Below are 19,872 nucleotides of genomic sequence, written 5' to 3'. Positions count from 1 at the left end.
TCAATGTTCATTTTCTCGGTAAAATGACGATTTAGGTACACGATAACTCAATAAATACAGCATCTATAGGTAAGCAAATATGATCATCGTAAAAAGCATGATCGACTCAAGAAACGGTTTTCTCATTTTTTATATTTTGGTCTATTTCCGATTTTAGGCATCATTTTGTGCAAATAGGCGTTTTTGAATTTTAAAAAGTTCATTTTGATGCCTTATATGGTCAATATCTCAAAAACTAAGGCCAATATCAAAAAAATAAAAAACCGTTTTTGGAATGGAGCCTCAAGATTGAGCTAAAAACAAAATAAAATATTTTGGAAAGAGTGTCTTTTTGTTATGATGTACCTAACAAATATTGCCAAAAACTCACTTTTTTGTGATTTTCTTCATAATTGTTGTTTTTACCCCAAATCTGTATTTATATTAAGATTTATTGATGTCTTGCCTTTATAAAAATGTATACTTTTATATGTCTTGCGCGAATAATTACAAAGTTATTGCACTTTTACTACATGCATGTCTGAGAGTACACAGCCACCTTAAGTAGCTATCTACTGCTGATACTGATATTGAAGCAGTAGCTATCTACTGCTGATACTGGTATTGATGAAGTATCTATATCTACTGTTGATACTGGTATTGGTGAAGAAGATACCTACTGCTGATACTGGCATTGATAAAGTAGCTAAAATCTACTGCCGATACTGGTGTTGATGAAGTAGCCATCTACTGCCGATACTGGTATTGTTGAAGTAAATATATACTGCCAATACAGATATTGATGAAGTAGCTATCTGCTAGCTGATACTGGTATTGATAAAATAGCTATCTACTGCTGATACTGGTATTGATGAAGTACTCTACTGCGATACTGGTATTGATGAGGTAGCTATCTATTGCTGATACTGGTATTAATGAAGTAGTTATCTGCTGCTGATACTGATTTTGATGAAGTAGCTATCTACTGCTGATGAAGTTGCTATCTACTGCTGATACTGGTATTGATGAAGTAGCTATCTACTGCTGATACTGGTATTGATATAATAGCTATCTACTGCTGATACTGGTATTGATAAAGTAGCTATCTACCGCTGATACTGGCATTGATGAAGTACTTTACTGCGATACTGGTCTTGATGAGGTAGCTATCTACTGCTAATACTGGTATTGATATAATAGCTATCTACTGCTGATACTGGTATTGATGAGGTATATATCTACTGCTGATACTGGTATTGATAAAGTAGCTATCTACTTCTGATACTGGTATTGATGAAAGAGGTATCTACTGCTGATACTGGTATTGATTAAGTAGCTATCTACTGCTGATACTGGTATTGATGAAGTAGCTATCTACTGTTGATACTGTTATTGATGAAGTAATTATCTACTGCTGATACTGGTATTGATGAAGTAGCTATTTACTGCTGATACTGGTATTGATGAAGTAGCTATGTACTGCTGATACTGGTACTGTACTGATGAAGTAGCTATCTACTGCTGATACTGTTATTGATGAAGTAATTATCTACTGCTGATACTGGTATTGATGAAGTAATTATCTACTGCTGATACTGATATTGATGAAGTTATCTACTGCTGATACTGGTATTGATGAAGTAGCTATCTACTGCTGATACTGGTATTGATGAAGTAGCTATCTACTGCTAATACTGGTATTGATGAAGTAGCTATCTACTGCCGATACTGGTGTTGATGAAGTAACCTTCTACTACCGACACTGGTATTGTTGAAGTATAGCAAACACAAAACGTTTTCGACATCATTCGCAAAAGGTTATAAAAGGTTGTCAGAAAACGTTTAAATGTCGGGTTATATAAAGGGTACATTAATGGTATAAAACGTTTTCATAACATTAAATAACATTTGTTGGTAATTTACTGCACAGCAAACACAAATATTTTACATAAAAACATTTAAATGTCGGGTATATAAAGGGTATAAAAACGTTTTAATAACATTCCAAAAACATTTTTGAAAACTTGGTACAAATCATTCTAAACAGAATGTTATTTTGGGGTTGAAAAATATTTTGCAAAAATGTTTGCCCAAAATATTTGCAATAACGTTTTTAAAATGTTTTCACGACCTTTATATAACCCGACATTTAAATGTTATTAAAACGTTTTGTAAAAAAAAATTTTCAGAACATTTCTGTGTTTGCTGGGTGCAAATATTTTAACATAATGTTATTTAAGTGTTGACAAAATATTTGGCTAAAAATGTTTGCAAAAATAGTTTACAATGACATTTCGAAAACATTAAACAAATATTGTTGTAGTGTGTTTTCATACAAAACGTTTTATATAACCCGACATTTTAATGTTATTAAAACGTTTTTACCTAAACCAAAACCCAAAATATAACTTATTTAAAACGTTTTGTGTTTGCTGGGTAGCTCTCTACTGCTGATACTGGTGTTGATGAAGTAGCTATCTACTGCTGATACTGGTATTGATGAAGTAGCTATCTATTTCTGATACTGGTATTGATGAAATAGGTATCTACTGCTGGTCCCTGTACTGTTTAAGTAGCTATCTACTGCTGGTATTGAAGCAGTAGCTATCTACTGCTGATACTGGTATTGATGAAGTATCTATATCTACTGTTGATACTGGTATTGGTGAAGAAGATACCTACTGCTGATACTGGCATTGATAAAGTAGCTAAAATCTACTGCCGATACTGGTGTTGATGAAGTAGCCATCTACTGCCGATACTGGTATTGTTGAAGTAAATATATACTGCCAATACAGATATTGATGAAGTAGCTATCTGCTAGCTGATACTGGTATTGATAAAATAGCTATCTACTGCTGATACTGGTATTGATGAAGTACTCTACTGCGATACTGGTATTGATGAGGTAGCTATCTATTGCTGATACTGGTATTAATGAAGTAGTTATCTGCTGCTGATACTGATTTTGATGAAGTAGCTATCTACTGCTGATGAAGTTGCTATCTACTGCTGATACTGGTATTGATGAAGTAGCTATCTACTGCTGATACTGGTATTGATATAATAGCTATCTACTGCTGATACTGGTATTGATAAAGTAGCTATCTACTGCTGATACTGGCATTGATGAAGTACTTTACTGCGATACTGGTCTTGATGAGGTAGCTATCTACTGCTAATACTGGTATTGATATAATAGCTATCTACTGCTGATACTGGTATTGATGAGGTATATATCTACTGCTGATACTGGTATTGATAAAGTAGCTATCTACTTCTGATACTGGTATTGATGAAAGAGGTATCTACTGCTGATACTGGTATTGATTAAGTAGCTATCTACTGCTGATACTGGTATTGATGAAGTAGCTATCTACTGTTGATACTGTTATTGATGAAGTAATTATCTACTGCTGATACTGGTATTGATGAAGTAGCTATTTACTGCTGATACTGGTATTGATGAAGTAGCTATGTACTGCTGATACTGGTACTGTACTGATGAAGTAGCTATCTACTGCTGATACTGTTATTGATGAAGTAATTATCTACTGCTGATACTGGTATTGATGAAGTAATTATCTACTGCTGATACTGATATTGATGAAGTAGCTATCTACTGCTGATACTGGTATTGATGAAGTAGCTATCTACTGCTGATACTGTTGTTGATGAAGTAATTATCTACTGCTGATACTGGTATTGATGAAGTAGCTATTTACTGCCGATACTGGTATGATGAGGTAGCTATCTACTGCTGATACTGATATTGAAGCAGTAGCCATCTACTGCCGATACTGGTACTGCTGAAGTAAATATAACTGCCAATACAGATATTGATGAAGTAGCTATCTACTGATGATACTGGTATTGATAAAGTAGCTATCTATACCCATTTGCATAGGCCTACTCTGGGTATTTACATTTAAGCATAAAACTCTGATTTGTATTAATTTGTGTGCAATTGATAGATTATCGTATCTGATCTCTTCAGTCACCGTACTCCCTCTGCTTGTTAGCTTCCCAAGTTTGCTTTCGCGATCAATAAACTGGTAGATTCCAAAATCAGAATTGTTCAATATTGAAGTGAGCCATTTATTATGCAAGATATGCATTCAATAACATAGGCCTACGTATACTTAACATTTACTGTCACTAATTATATATAGTCTTTGTGACCATTTTACTATTAATTTTAATAAACATCAGTATAATTTTGTCCCAACAGGATGCGTTCATCATGATTAGGCCTAATAATAACATTTTTTATTTATAAAAATTCGACTATGGCATAGTCTAGGCCTACTTCTTGATTTACATAATCCAGTGTGGGCCTATAATCCTAACATCACATACAATCATCCCCCAAATGTTGACGCAGGTATGTGAGTTCTGACCAAATTAACCTCATATTTGGCCGTATTATAACCTAAAAAACCCAAATTTGCACTTTTGTACCATACCGTATTTCACCAGTTTAGCTTCAATATCGGGTTCAATATAAAAAAAATTTCGCGCGCATTTATACCATAACCTTATTTTGTCACTAAAAGGTGCTGGATTCACTATAGGCCTACTTCAAGAAAAAATTTCCAACCCCATCCCCCAATGTCAAAAAGAAATCTACGCCACTGTGTGTAGGCCTATGGAACAAAAAAGTTTTTATAAATTGGCACCTTGCCTGTTTTTTCCTGAGATTCCTCGTAGCGCTGCCACTGGTTTTGAGTAATAATTCTTTTCATGATAGAATTTAATGCTGGCAGAGAGGGCAGTCATCAGCCCTGCCGCTTAGAGTCCCTGTGGCTGTCTGCATTTACAGCGCGGTTGTCAGCTCGAAGCGATTGCCACGTCATTGGTTGTTTAACCTGCAGAAAAAAAAAATAAAACAGCTTATTGGTCAAGACATTGTTTTAATCGCCGGCGATTTTGACAAGCTTATTGATATCCTTACAGCTTTAGCACCCAATTGGGTGATTTTTGAAGTGAAAATATTGTAAATTATAATCATGATAAATAAAGATTTTGTTTATTTAATGCTTTGGATGCACTATCGGATAGCTGAGTGCCATTGTCGCTGTAAAAATGATTTCCGAATAAAAATTTGAAACTAAAAGTAAGGTCGAGAGAAATATTGGGTGAAAAAATGGTGACTCACTACAGTAAATTGTTTGGCAACCGGGTTATTTTTCTTCACAGAGCCAGGCAGCACAACAACTGAGCAAGTACATGAACGAGATCATGATGAGAAGTGTGATAAATTAATCTTAGATTGCTCACGTTCTACCGCCATGCCATTGTATTTAGTGATTGGTAGATTCCATGGTATTGTTTTGTGAGATATGTGAAGATTCCTTTCAGCAAGCCAAAATGAAACTGAGACTATTTCTCCAGCGATCAAAACATCGAGACGCTAGACGGGCAGCATCGAGATTGCTGCTACACGCATAGTGCTATTGGACTGTGGTGACCCATAACACAACATATAAATCATCGCTGTGAAGATGCCGGTGAGTACATTTTACTTGCTAGTTTTATACCATGCAGTAAACTAGAAGCATTCCTAATTGTTTTTTAAAATATATCAATATATTCAAATTAAGTATTTCTTGGCCAAAAAACTGGAACATGCGCTAGTTCTAGTAACTATAACTCAGCATTCAGGTCCGTAGATGTCATTATGTTTATGATAAAGACTGAAGTCTTGCTGGCAAGACTAGAACATGCGCATGCCGCATGCCGTTTGTTGCGTCAATGTAAGTGTGTACGCAGTGTGTATTAACATGATTAAGGCGCGTGTATACTTTCTTCTACTACCGGGCTATAGCTAAAAAGTAAAATAATAATTTCTCGATCATGAGAGTATGAATGTACTGCGTGCACTGCGTAATGTCGCAAGTTTTAGTGGAATGACACGATAGCGCAATCGATTGTGCACGCACAGGAAATGCAGCGCTACCCAAATCATGTCATGTGGTAGGCATTGTACGCCGACGCAATTGTCATTGCGTGCCTATATATTGAGCTCTCATGATCGAGAAACTATTATTTTAGCTATAGCGTGTTTTTAATGCATTTTGAAATCATTATTACTAAATTAATAGACTATGAGTATGACATGAATACAAATTATCAATTTTCATATTAAGGGGTACTACACCCCTCGATAAATTTGTGTCTATTTTATTTTAGGGGTGTGATTTTCTGTTATTTTTTTGCTCGGTTACCCGGCGCATTTTTCTGGCGGGTAACCGGGTACCCGAAATTGAAAAAAAAAAAAAAATTGCAAAAAAAAAAAAAAAAAAAATTTTATTATTTTTTTTTCGGTTTTGTAGTGTCTCTGGACCTAGACCTAAATGCTAGGATCATGGTTGACCTAAAAAAAAATTGAATTTTGCACATTGTTTTTGTAATTTTAATATGAAAATTGATACATAGTTTTCATGTCATACTCTATTAATGATATCAAAATGCATTGAATTTGAATGCATTTTGATATCATTAATAGAGTATGACATGAAAAACTATGTATCAATTTTCATATTAAAATTACAAAACAATGTGCAAAATTCAATTTTTTTTTTTTTTTTTAATTTCGGTACCCGGCAGGGAATTTCCTGCCGGGTAATAGGATTATCGGGCGGGACTCAATTCCGGGACTCACTCACACCCTTAGTCTATTTTTGAAATTTTCTCAAAAACTAATAACACAGTGGTAACAAAAGTTATGTATATTATAGAGGCAAGGAATCCAATTACTACAATGGAATTTCAGTGACCCAAGACAAGTGGTTTGTTATTTATGACAAGAAATAAGGTACCCCTAGCATGCACCTCGTTTCCTATCATATACTGAACCGCTTGTCTTGTGAAATTCAGTGTAGTAATTGGATTCCTTGCCCCAATAATAAACATAATTTTTATTACCAGTGTGTTATTATTTTTTGAGAAAAATGCAAAAATAGTCACAAATTTACCACAGGGGTGTAGTACCCCCTTAAAAATACAAAACATCTTGAAATTTTTTTATTTATTTTTTCAGGTCAACCATGAATGATCCTAGCATTTAGGTCTAGGTCCAGGGACACTTCAAAACTGAAAAAATAAAAAACTTTTTTTAATTTCGGGTACCCGGGCAGGGTATTTCTAATGTAATCTCGGGCGGGTACCCGCTAGCCCGCCCGAAAATGCCAGCCTTAGCGTGTACTACGCTTGGCGATCGTAACATGTAATACTTCACGGAGTATCGCGCTCGACGTGTGTACACATAAGCTGACATTCACGTGAGGTGTTAGCAAGCAGTCAATCGATGAACTCTGAATAAAACTGGGTCGACCCGGTTGTAATATAAAAAGTTAAATTAAAGCACTTCAGGCTTAGTCTTTTACGTGGTATTTTAATCCACCACTGGGCATAATTATGCAAAAAGTAGAAATCCAAGAAAAATTGAGGGCGCCGCTGTGAAGCAAGTCACACATTATGGCTTTAAGAAATCTTCAATTGATGTATGAAAAAAAGACACTTTCAAGAAATCAGTGACTGATGAATTACTGGCGCAAATGAGCTTATTCAGTACTGTGTTCATACGGTACCGATAAGGCCATGCGTTTTGAACTGAACACCCAAAAAGGGTGGTGGTGTCACACTTTTCACCATGATCGTTTTGTTTTTTGAGCATATCTTTAAAAGTAAAGAAGCTATGGCAATAAATTTGGTACCAAATGAAAGCTAATATATTAATGATGAATTATGGAAAGTTACATGAAGGTATCATGAACAGAAGCAGAATGGCATTCAATCCAGTGACCCAAGTCAGGGGTGGTGGAGGCAGCGGCTCATGAGGCAGCGGCTCACTATGTACAAACTCAATGGGAATTTTTATTTTTGGTGCCTCGCAGTGCAAAAATGTTGAAATTTTCTTTAAAAACTAAGTGTATATCAATAAATTTGGTATCAAAAGAAAGCTGACATTGTTATCTAAACTTTTATTGTAAAATAGTTGAAACATTAAACTGCCTGGAGCTAATGCTAGGGGCATGTGCTTTGAACTCTGCGTCTAAAATGGGTGAGAGTGGCATCACATTTTTCACTGTAATCATTAGGTTTTTATACTGTATCATTGGAATAAAAATAGATTTTATAGTAAATTTGGTATCAAATGACAGCTAAAACACCAAATATTAATTATGGAAAAGTGTCAATAAGATATCTTGAACATCTATAGAATGGGACTCAATCCAATTGGCAAAGGCAGGGGTGGTGGAGGTAGCGGGGCACTCTGCACAAAACTGTAAGCCAAGTTTTCATTTTGGGAGCCTCACAGTCGGTGTGCAAATATGTTGCCATTTCCTTAAAAATGAGTGTTTATCAATAAAGTTGGTATCAAAAGAAAGCTGACATTATTACCTACACTTGTATTTTGTACAAAGTTAAAATAGTTAGCTGCTATAGGGTATATGATAGGCCAATGTTCTCCAAGACAATAAGAAAAATTAATTATATTTTGGTCACTTTTTGAAGGGTTGTATCATTTTACGAAAGTGATAACCCCCATACATTTATATATTGCAGGAGAGCCCTTATACTGATCTATTAGAAAATGACATAAAATAAGATGCAGGGGTAACACAGAAATATTAGTGACATTATACCCCTATACCACTGTCAGTTGATGTTTTGTCTCATTCACATAAATGTAGCATTAGAACCTTACATCTGACAGTGTTTCTGAGCCTTTTGCTGGATTCCTTGTTCAATTTCCATTCAGAAAATGTATACTTTTATCATGCTGGGGGGTATGGTTTGAAAAATATGGGCATTTGAAGGTGAAAGAGTGTCGCAAATTTCAAAAATCAGTGTGTGACGAAAAGTCGGCGAGGTTAAAACACATGGCCATAACAAAATAAGAGATTTTGAATAAAACGATGAAATAAGTATTTTAATTAGTCGTTTAGATGGAATAAGTCATTTTTATTAGTCAAACATGACACATACGTGACGTTGAATACTACATACATGGGATGCAGGGGCATAGCCATAGCAAACGGGGGGACAGGTTGGTTGAAGTCCATGGGCCCGAGGGTTCAGAGGCCCCGAGCAGGAAAGCAAAAATTAAAAAAGAGCCGGATTTACCATTGGGCCAGATGGGTCCGGTTCCAGGGCCCCCAAAATTTGGAGGCCCCAAAATGACCATATTATGCATATCTTTCTTTTAACCCCAATAACAGCATGTTTTTTGGCCAAAATAGGGCAAAATTATAAAAGTTTTTGCGCTTTGCGCGGATTCAAATAGCAAAATTCATGTTGATCCGGGGCTAAAATAGTCTGAAATTGAATTTTTTCATGTGCTTTGCGCGCAAATGTCATAGTAACACCTCTATATTATACGTAAACCAAAACCTGGCCACTGACTTGAGTGCGTATGCTTTCCTCGCCACGTGAGTGCGGTCCTCCAAATTTTGGCCTGGCCCAGGGCCCCCATAAGGTAAATCCCGCCCTGATTAAAAGGGCCTGTGCTGCTCCTTGTTTATGGGCCCCTGATGCTCTTGCTACGCCCCTGGCAGGATGGTCATAATGCATAAAAAAAGGACTCACCTCCAACAGAGTGTAAGGCATTGGTGACATATTAAGTAGCTTAATTTCTTTGTTTTACCTAAAAAAACTAACATTATATTTTGTGAATAAAATGTATCCAGTTCTATCTTACAACATGACTTTTTTAAAAATGACACGGTTCAAACAGGTGTCAATTGTCTTTTACTACACGATCAATATCCTGACTTTAATAATATTGAACATATTAAATGCTGACTGGTTTGAATTATTGATCTACATGTACATGCTCAATAATGTTTACAGTGCAAGTCACTCTTATTACTGACAAATTAATAATTATTATTAACATTTTTATTTTAAAATAAATCTATAAATCACTCAATAAATAAAAATAAATTATAGATAAAAGCTTACTTAATTTTATACATTTTAAAAAGTCAAGTTTAAATCAAGATAACCGGGACTGAAATTGTGCTAGATATCTCTGCATATTTTTAAAAATGGACTAAATCAAAATTGTGTAAATTTATATGCGTATCAGATTTTGAACACCATATTTCAAATTTAAAAAAAATGGGTACACAGATATGGGTATTTATCATCCCACTAAGGGAAATATCAAAGAACACCGCTAACCTGATATATTTTCGTATCTAGTCAGTGAGTGTGTATTTTACGCTTTATATCTAGACAGTCAGAGCGTATTTCGCAAGCCCAATACGTGTGTACGACGAGGTATGCGTATAAAGGTGATTCGCGTAAACCGGGGCGGCGCGTAAAATGAAGGCAATCTGTAATACGCAGTCATCTATTTTTTGTAATGTTTTTCCTATTTAGCAGCAATTAAAATGTTTAAAAACATAATTATTTCAATATTTAGAATGACTTAGTGGTATGATAAATTCGTTCGCCCAGTGTCATACTGGGTGAAGCCTTCGGCTTCACCCAGTATGACACTTCGCGCACGATAATTTCCCGTACCATACCGACGATGAACCTAATAACTAATAGTATCAGGTCATGTTTTTTGAGGTGGGCACCCAAAAAAGGTGGAGCTGTCACATTTTCCAAAAACAATTTTCTTCTTCTTCATATATTTTTGCTAAAATCCATCATGAAGAAATGGTTTTGGTCTCATTTTGAAGATAAATTATTAATCTAATGAAATAGTAACAAATACAGTTGAACAAATGTATTAATTAATTACAACTGCTTAATTAAGTTAATTAGCCAGGTGTGGAGCCGGTAGAGGAGGAGCCGGTAGAGGAGGAGCTCTGTGTAAATCCAATGAGAAGCTGGTGTTCAATAATAAAATACATGCACTTTGTTGCCTAGTAGAAGTGAAAATGCCTTTGCATAATGTTAATCTTATTTTTTAACTTTCTATAACTATAATTGCCTAGCTAATCTTAATAAATTTAGTAATTAAGGATTTAACAAGCTTTTAATTAATGCAGGGGAATGTGTGTCTGCAATGCAATGGGCTTTAAATTTAATTTGCATGCATGAAGTAAGGAATGAAAATAAATCTCATCTGTCATAAATAGATCCAATTGTTTTATCTTTGAAATATCTATCAAATAAATCTTCTCAAAGGAGATTATTGCAGTCAAAGGATTTAATCTGATGACATACTGATCTCTGGTTATTATTAAATAGTTTATTGATGTAGGCTAATTGTGCATCTATATATGCCTACATGTACATGTACCATTATTACAATTTATTCACTGTAAATTGATTTTTGAAACATCCTATATGGAATTGGATATTTAAATGTGATATTATAGCAATTCTTTAAACTATTTTGTTTCCAAATTTAAAGTGCATAAAATTTGCTTACAAATGGCACTTAGGGAAATCTTACATTAAATTAAACAATTTAAAATACAACTTTTTTCACACCCTGTATAACACAATGGACTTAACAAATATAGTGCAAACTAAATATTTAATGAAAGGACTAATTGTGTACATTCCAAATATCAAGTTCATTTTCCAATTTAATATACAATGTAGAAATATTGGAGTGGTAACGAAATGTAATTTTTTAGGTATTTTTTCAATGGAATCACCCTGTATATTTTTTGGCACACCCTGTATATCCACTCAAATTTAACAGATTTGCAATCCTGACAATATATGCTTTCTAAAAATATATACTTTTACATAGTTTGGGTGAAAACTTTTTTAAATATAATCAGAAATGCAAAAAAGGAGTTGATTTTTGACAAATTGCAAGATGTGACGCAATTGGGTCCCACCTCAAAAAACATGACCATCATACATTTTAATTAATTATTTTATTTTCCCCCTCAGATCAAACGGTGTCTAATCGGCGGAGTGATCGTTTCTGGTCTTGTCCTGGCATCATTCCTCGTGTATGTGGATAATTTCTCACCATATTTCCAACAGAACAACAATTTCTACTACAACACCAGAAGGTTCCAGCAAAACAGTACTATATCCCGACTCCTTATAAGTACACAACAACCCCATGTAAAGATAAATAGCCATGGGAAAATGGAAATATCTAAAGCTGCAACAACAGGAACAAGTGACCAAAGGAATGGCAATATTACTGAGAAGAGAACTCAAATATTTCAGATATTTATTAATAATAACGTAACAACTATATCACCGAAGTCATTTAAAGAATTAGTTGTGCAGAATAGGCATAACGATAGTCAACCCAAAGAAGTATTGACTACAGTATTAAATTCAACATTACATAATGAAACAGTTGGTAACTCAACCATTAAGGGGCAAAATACCTCCGTACAGGAGTCACTTCCACCAAAATCAGACGTTCAGCAAAGTGAGGTGATGCATAATGATAGTCAAACCAAAGAAGTAAAGACTGCAGTATCGTCAGTAGTAAATTCAACATTACATAATGAAAAAGTGAGCAACACATCTGTTGAGAGGCAGAAGAACTCTGAACTGGAATCACATCCATCAAAACCACATGTCTCAACAAATGTAACCAGCGCACCAACAGTACTTAAGGAGCCCAAGCATTTTGACAGACCAAATCCTAATTTGAGTGGTTATGTAGAAGTTACAAACTTAAAAACGGTGAGTCTATACTTGTACATTAGTGACATATGCAGGAGGGAGGGCGCGCACCTCGGGGTCTGCATGGACGAAAAACAAAGTACAAGAAACAAAGTACCGGTACTAAAAAAGCTGAATTTTTGGCCCACGCATATAGGTGGGGCTAATGTTATCATCAAATGGATTTCTGTTTGGCTGGGTGTCTATCAGGCTGTCTGTTTGTCTGACTGTTCTGGCGGAACCAAATTCATTAATCCACTGTGCTGCCCAAACGCAATGGAGGGTGGTGGAGGGGGCATGTGCCCCCCAATCGATCTGAAATTTTAAAAATCCCATAGGAAAATTGTCAAAAAAACGGCTTGTGCCCCCCCCCAATCAGACCCGATGCCACCCAATCATGGTCGGTGCCCCCCCCCCCCCCAATGTAATGATCAACTCATACTGAAGGATGATCTGGCAATGAAAGTATCATGAAAATTTAAAGGAGATGCAGGTGGATCTCATTAAAATGTAGGGGGATGGGTGCAGGACTGCAGGTGGATTTAGACCAGCCAGAGGGGAGGGGACGAGGGGACTAGGTATCTGCAATTGCATGAATATGGCCACTCCATAAGAAAAATGTAAGGGGATGTGCCCCCTCCCCCGCTTCTACGATATGTTAAGTAGGGTATCAACTAGTTTCAAGAAGTTACCCACATGTGCTGAAATTGAATTTTCTTTGACATCAGGTTTGGTTTTCTTTCCAGGCACTTGACATTCATTGTAGCACATGTGCAATAGTATCCAGTTCAGGACAGATGTTAAACACCAAAGCAGGTCCGGAAATTGATAAACATGAGTGTGTGATTCGTATGAACGATGCTCCCGTCAAGAAGTTTGAAGGTGATGTAGGTAAAAGGACTACAATAAGAGTGGTTGGCCACTCAGCTTCAGGACCGTTGAAAACCAAGCAGCGGTCACTTTTATTAGGGACTGGTCAACCAAAACATGTGATCATGTGGGGTCCAGAGAGAAGCTTAAGGACAGATGGCAGAGGTTATGGATTAAATACGATGAAGCTTATGGCCAAGCTTTATAAGGATACCAAGTTTTATATTCACACTCAGGTACAGATGGACTTTGCTGACAAGAGTTTTGAAATGGAGACCGGTAAAAACAGGTGAGATAGGTTGGAATTTTGGGTAGAAGTTTGTCTTTGTTGGTGTTTGGTTGACATTGACTAATTGACAAATGGAGAATAACTCTCTCACAAGTGTGGGTATAAGGATTCTCTATCATACTCTTTCAAAAGCAGGGACTGTCTTTTGGAATTTGCAGGAGAGCATTAAATAGCTCTTCTGGAGCTTTCAAGGAGTGCTGTTTAGAGCATTTACAATAGAATGGTTAACTAAGGAGAGCTAAAAGTCACTCTCCTATATCACTCTCCTAGAGCAGTAGAGAGCGATATCTCTCGCTCTCCTCAAAAGGCAGTCCCTGCAAAAGTTGGCATCAGGAGAGTGAAAAATTGATTTGAGATCAATTCTTGATTATTAATTTTTGACCTAATAATACATTCACCACTTTTGTTCAAAATGACTGGGAAACATTAGAAATCTTTGTGTGAGATAGAGCAGGGGCACAGGAACTGTGGACGTCCACAGTTTCCTGGATGCATGTAGTGTTGAACACAGGGTTCGGTTTTTGCCGGCAAAAACTTGTTTTTGCCGGCAAAGTGGCAAAAACTGTTTTTGCCAGTTTTTGCCTGGTTTAAACCGGCAAAAATGGCAAAAACTGGCAAAAACTCACATATAGTCACTCAAATATTAAAAAGTGGCACAGAAAGCTAATAAACAGTAACACACAACTTTTAATGAATCACCAACATATTTTTTATCTCATCAAGTCCTTGAAATAAAAAAAGTTTTGAATTTTATACATGCCATATATTTCAATTTTTACTGAAATGCACTTGAGCAATGAAAATGCATGCCTTTAATTTCTTAATATATTGCTTATAATTACAAAATCTGGCCTTGTTACACTCGGGAACTTATATTTGTAACTTAATAATTTGTTTTGAGATGAAAAAACTGAACAATAAATCCCTTTTTTTAGTTTTTGCCATTTTTGCCAGCAAAAACTGGCAAAAACTGTTTTTGCCAAGTGGTTAAAACCGCGGTTTAAACCGCGGGTTTTTCCACCTGCGGCATAAACCTGCGAACCCTGGTTGAACATCTGTCCCTTGATTTCCTGCTCTGATTTAAAATACAATTTAAATACCATAATATTCAAAAACGAAGACAAATTGATGTTTTGAATTTGATTAAAATTGTACTTTTAGGACATGTTCCCAGGCCATGCTGACTCGCTGAAAAGGTTTCTTTTATCAATGTGATATTTGATTGTGTATCAAGGTGTAATTGAATATAATGCTCAGTGCAGTAGCACTATTGACAAGCATCATTGATTTTTGAGAAAACAACAAATGATGCAGAAAACTTATTTATTGACATTTTACCTATTGACCAAATTTATACTTTTTATTTGATATTGAATATATTCAATGCAAGAAGTATTCATTATTCAAGTTATTTTCACAGTATTTCCAGTCCTGTTTAACTTTTAGAAGATAAAAATGAAGTGAAACAGATTGAATAGCGAATACTAGTTGAACAAATATTATATGTCATATAGAGCATGAATCGGCCCAAATGGTAATACATGTACTAGGTCAACATTTTAGTATTGGTCAAGGTAGAGTGATCATACAAGTGAAGTGATCAATCTCATCAGGTCAATTGAAGTTAATTGGTCATTGAGTGCATGGATAAAGGGCTATTCTTTGGAATATAATGACAACAATGGTAAGATTGAACCTTTTTTTCCCTGTATGAATATTTTCACTTTTGCTTGAACCTTGACAATAAATTGTTAAGTGACTATTGTTAAGAATTTCAATGATATTGTGGCAATTTTTGTGAGACCCCAAATATAGTCCCAAGTTGCAGTTTCGAAGGGCAGATTTGTGGGTAAACAAGATTTTTATGGTTTATTTCAATGTTATTGGTCACAAAGTAAACCCCTGACCCAATTTTCATTCATTGTCGTTTTTTCCCAAAGCTAAAATATAGCTTATTTTCCTCTCCCAAAATAGTGGCAAACATTCAAGGTCGATCCTATATGAGCAGTACGTGCTGCTGCACTAAAGGCAGCTCAGGATATCCTGTTGCACACCATGTAGGGATTTCCTTCCCAGTGAAGTTCTCATGTGGTAATTACCCTGCCACAATTGCTAACAGGGGAATACAAAATGATAAAAAGAAATTTTCCAAGAAAAAAGAAACATTCCAAGATAAATATTGCTTTCACATTTTATTATATAATTAGAGATGTTCGTACGATATTAATTAGCAAGTCAACTTATTTTTTCAGCCTATAAAATTGAATGCTGTACACACAGGTTTGCAAGATAAATATTGTGCTTGAAAATTAATCATTATAGCTTTTAGAAATACACAGTGGATTCATTTGAAAGGAAAATATGATCTGGAATATGCAATGAAATACAAACAAGATTGTTTGAAACAGGATGGTGATACATGATCCATAGGAAATCCAAGAAGATTGCTATGCTATGGCACAGACCTGCTTGTACAAAAATGTATATAATTCTTGGCGTGGTTGTTGCATACATGTAGTCCTGAGCTTGTTCTGTAGGACACAAATATATACATGTGTGGATGTGCAGCAATATGTTTATAACAAGAAAAGATAAACAGAGACTATAAACAAATAAAGAGATAAAACTCTTGTCATATGTTAAAAATATCACTATGAGTATGATTGATCCATTTTTTGACAAGTTAGATATATGCCAGATTTCTCTGATGTGATTGAATGAATATTGGGCTGCAATACTTTGATCCAAGTATTCCACATTAAATCTTGAAATATTTCCTGTCTTCTTCGAAACAAGCTAAAGGCAATGTAAATAAGTTGATCTTTTCAGTCATGGTTTTACTTGATATAGGCTCATCATGGACAATGGAACAGAATGTGCTAAATGAGGGGTCACATAGCGTTCAACCGAAACAATTTGCCTCCAAGATATGAAGATAGCAACCAGATGAATTCCTGTCTGAGTTCATAACAGGTGTAAAGTAGTCAAATACTTTGTAAGATAACCCCTTACAAAATTACTGGTTTCAGGTGATTTCATATTCTAAGAATCACTGAACAAATGCTTGGCTTATGACTATTCTTTTGCTACTCTTTTGAACCAGGTCTGTGACCCTTGTGCAAATGTTGTTTGAAAATATTCCGGATAATCATGATGATCCAACTTCTGACATGTTTTTGGTTAGGGATGTTGGAGAGTTTCTACCCGAATCAAATTCACACAAAAATGGTTAACAGTGTTGGGATAGTTGTGCATGATTTAGCAAGGCTGTGTGCCGTGTTGGCACATAATGATTGGCACAATATGAACATTATTTTATGACAGAATGATGGGCACTTCTTGTATATTCACCTTAAGGGGTTAAGTACATGGTCTGGAGGATGTTAAGGCGAAAATTTTGCTTCCTAGCAGTTGAAAATACACACCTTGTAAGTGGAAGCTTTTATACATGTATGGTAAGGGATTAAATGCAGAGGCAGACATAAAACTCTCCTATTTAATAGCAATTTTCAACAAAAAATATGAGTGTTTAATACCAAAAGCATCTAGAACTTAAAACATGTTGAAAAGTATGTCATTCCCTGTGCATGCCTTGAAATAAGGTGGGCCTGCCCATGGTTTTTTCGCTATCGGAAGGGAAAGAGGAAACAAAAAAGGAGAGAAGATAAACAAAGAAGTCACTTTGTACCCCTGGGATTTGAACAGCAGACCCCTTGTATGCCACGCAGATGATCACCAGCACTAGCCAAGGGGGTTACGCTGGCCCGGTCAGCGATTCTCTGAGTATATGACTTAGGCTGATTGTGTCATTGCATCACATGGAATGCATGCACAAGCAGTGATTTTAATAGTGAGCTTTTATGTTGGGTTAGGGTTAACGAGACATAAACAATGATAAATCTAGGAAAAACATACATGTACACTAATGGCCAGGGTTAGCCGCATCCATAAATACTTAATGTGAAGGTTTGTTTTGATAGAATTGTTGGCATTCATTAAATATTTCATTGCACTATTGCAGTAATATTTTTTAATCTCGACCTGTCCTAATCATCTTCCTGTACAATGACAATCCAAAATTTGATATAATGCCAAGCTTTGATGTCATTCAATGTCATTCATTAGTTTATTTGCTACAGTCTACACCTTCCTTGAGTCAGTAATTTAGATATTGTTTTTTATTGTATCTCCAAATGTTATGATGAGAAGTATATAAAAGTATACATTTTCAGAAATGAAATGATGCAAGGAATCTAACTAGCATTTATAACAGATTCCTACAAAAATTAATAGTTATTGAGAAAATGTCAAAATTTGATTTTACTTTATTGACTCTATACATGTAGGATGCTTAATTATGTTCATTATGTTCATTCTAAATTTCTAATGTAAAGTTTTCAAACAATTCAATTTGAGAAGGGTGACATAGTTCATGTGATTATCATACATCATACATCGATCTCTTGAATTACCATTAAATTTAAGTGGGTTGTCACTATTATTATAGCAGCGGATATTTAGAGATTTAAATATTATTAGAGACTAGATTTCGCGGTTCTCGGATTGGGCGCTTCTCGTGATAGGCCTATTTCTAATTACCCAAACCCGTTACCTATATAAGCTCATATGATCAAGACCCAACTTGACACAACTTAATCAACTCTGTTTGTTTTATAGGTGTGATGCTTACTTCGGTAGGCCTACCCTACCCATAATCTGGAAACCCATCATTCGCCTCTTCCAAGCCCTGCCCTGTTACCACATTTAGAGAAACCGAAATTAGTATCTGGACGTTGATATAGGCCGTTACTAAAGTAATGAAATCAGTCGCGAGAAACGTGAACACAAAAACGGTTATAGGCCTTACCACAGCGGATAATTTTTATGTTGACCATTCTGGAGGATTCCGGAAATAGTCATGTTCTGCTGAAATAGGCCTATGCATGTGTTTGGTGTGTGCACGGTTCGGTATTGAAATATGTGTTGAAAATAAGGCCTATAATAATTGGTCCGATGAGATGCGTCTGTTAGTCACACTGTAATGCTTTTCCGATGCACGCACTGTACTCCGCGCACACTCCCGTTGAAACTCCGCGACAGCGCACCGCGAGCACCCTATAGTGCACCACGTGAACCGCGCGGACGCGGACGCGATAGCGCGCGGACAGAGGGACGGACACGCCATAATTAGTATTAAGATAGGGTTTAGGATTTAGGTTTGGATAAGGCAGGGCATCAAGCGGTCCTATATTTCATACTTTCCAATATTTTCCTATATATTATTACAAAATATCCCTAGATAATTCCTATTTATATATTTTTTTTACTAAATTTAGGGAATTAACATATTATTTTTCATCTGCACCAGTGAATTTTGTGTATAACCAAATCATCAATTTCCAGCACTGGACTTTATTTTTGGTTCAGTATAAAATTATATATAGTCATACCAGTCTAAAATGATACAAATTAAGTATCTTAGGGACTTTTCCCCCAAAACAATAGTTACTGGTCTGGGATACTGTGTTGTATGTTTCATTATCAGTTCTTAATTTAATATATTCCTATTGCAAAGGCTGCTCAATGATCATTGAATTATTTACTTTCATTAATCATTCATTATTGCTCATTTGAAATTTACTAATTCATAACATGCAAACAAAATTTATAATATATGTCCAGCTAGGTCGCACTGACGCACTGAGTCAATATACATGCTTTAATTTAATTTTTTGACTCACTTTGTTTTTGGAAATTTAAAACAATTGCCATAAACTGGTTGGTGTGAAAAATGGAGTAGCAGACAGATAGGCCTGAATGTCAGCAGCATGAAACTAACAGCATCCTGAGCAGGTTGCTATAGCTTGTTGCGTTTTACTAACCGGACCGACCATTAATTTTGTTTGCAATTCATGAGTGAGCCGGTGGCAATGCATAGCATATGTTATGTTATTTTCACACATAGACTGGCTATTCCGGAGAGCTATTTTTTGCCAATAATATTTGAAGTGGTTCTTGGAAGATAATAAAGGCCAAGTTGAGGCACTTTATGGAGATGCTCCTGTCTGAAGTACTGGGTGTACAAACATGATCAACAGGGTTTCAAAATGTGTAGCACTTTG

The 19,872-nt window shown here is 35.6% G+C and overlaps 1 protein-coding gene across 2 annotated transcripts in view; it reads left to right on the top strand.

The window, feature by feature from the left end:
- The first annotated feature begins 5,065 nt into the window (after positions 1 to 5,065).
- LOC140138004 (alpha-N-acetyl-neuraminyl-2,3-beta-galactosyl-1,3-N-acetyl-galactosaminide alpha-2,6-sialyltransferase-like) overlaps positions 5,066 to 19,872 on the top strand; it is a 54,041-nt gene continuing 39,234 nt past the window's right edge. Inside the window, exons 1-3 of one of the 2 annotated variants that reach the window (XM_072159833.1) lie at positions 5,066 to 5,489; positions 11,854 to 12,612; positions 13,338 to 13,750. In XM_072159833.1, coding sequence (XP_072015934.1) covers positions 5,484 to 5,489; positions 11,854 to 12,612; positions 13,338 to 13,750 — 1,178 coding nt within the window. In that variant the 5' untranslated portion in view covers positions 5,066 to 5,483. The remainder of the gene's footprint in view (positions 5,490 to 11,853; positions 12,613 to 13,337; positions 13,751 to 19,872) is intronic. The other variant, XM_072159834.1, reaches the window with a different exon arrangement.

Source organism: Amphiura filiformis, chromosome 17 (genome assembly GCF_039555335.1).
Source record: "Amphiura filiformis chromosome 17, Afil_fr2py, whole genome shotgun sequence".
Classification (NCBI taxonomy): domain Eukaryota; kingdom Metazoa; phylum Echinodermata; class Ophiuroidea; order Amphilepidida; family Amphiuridae; genus Amphiura; species Amphiura filiformis.
The sequence above is the reverse complement of the archived record's forward strand: the minus strand, read 5'-3'. Positions and strand labels throughout refer to the sequence as shown.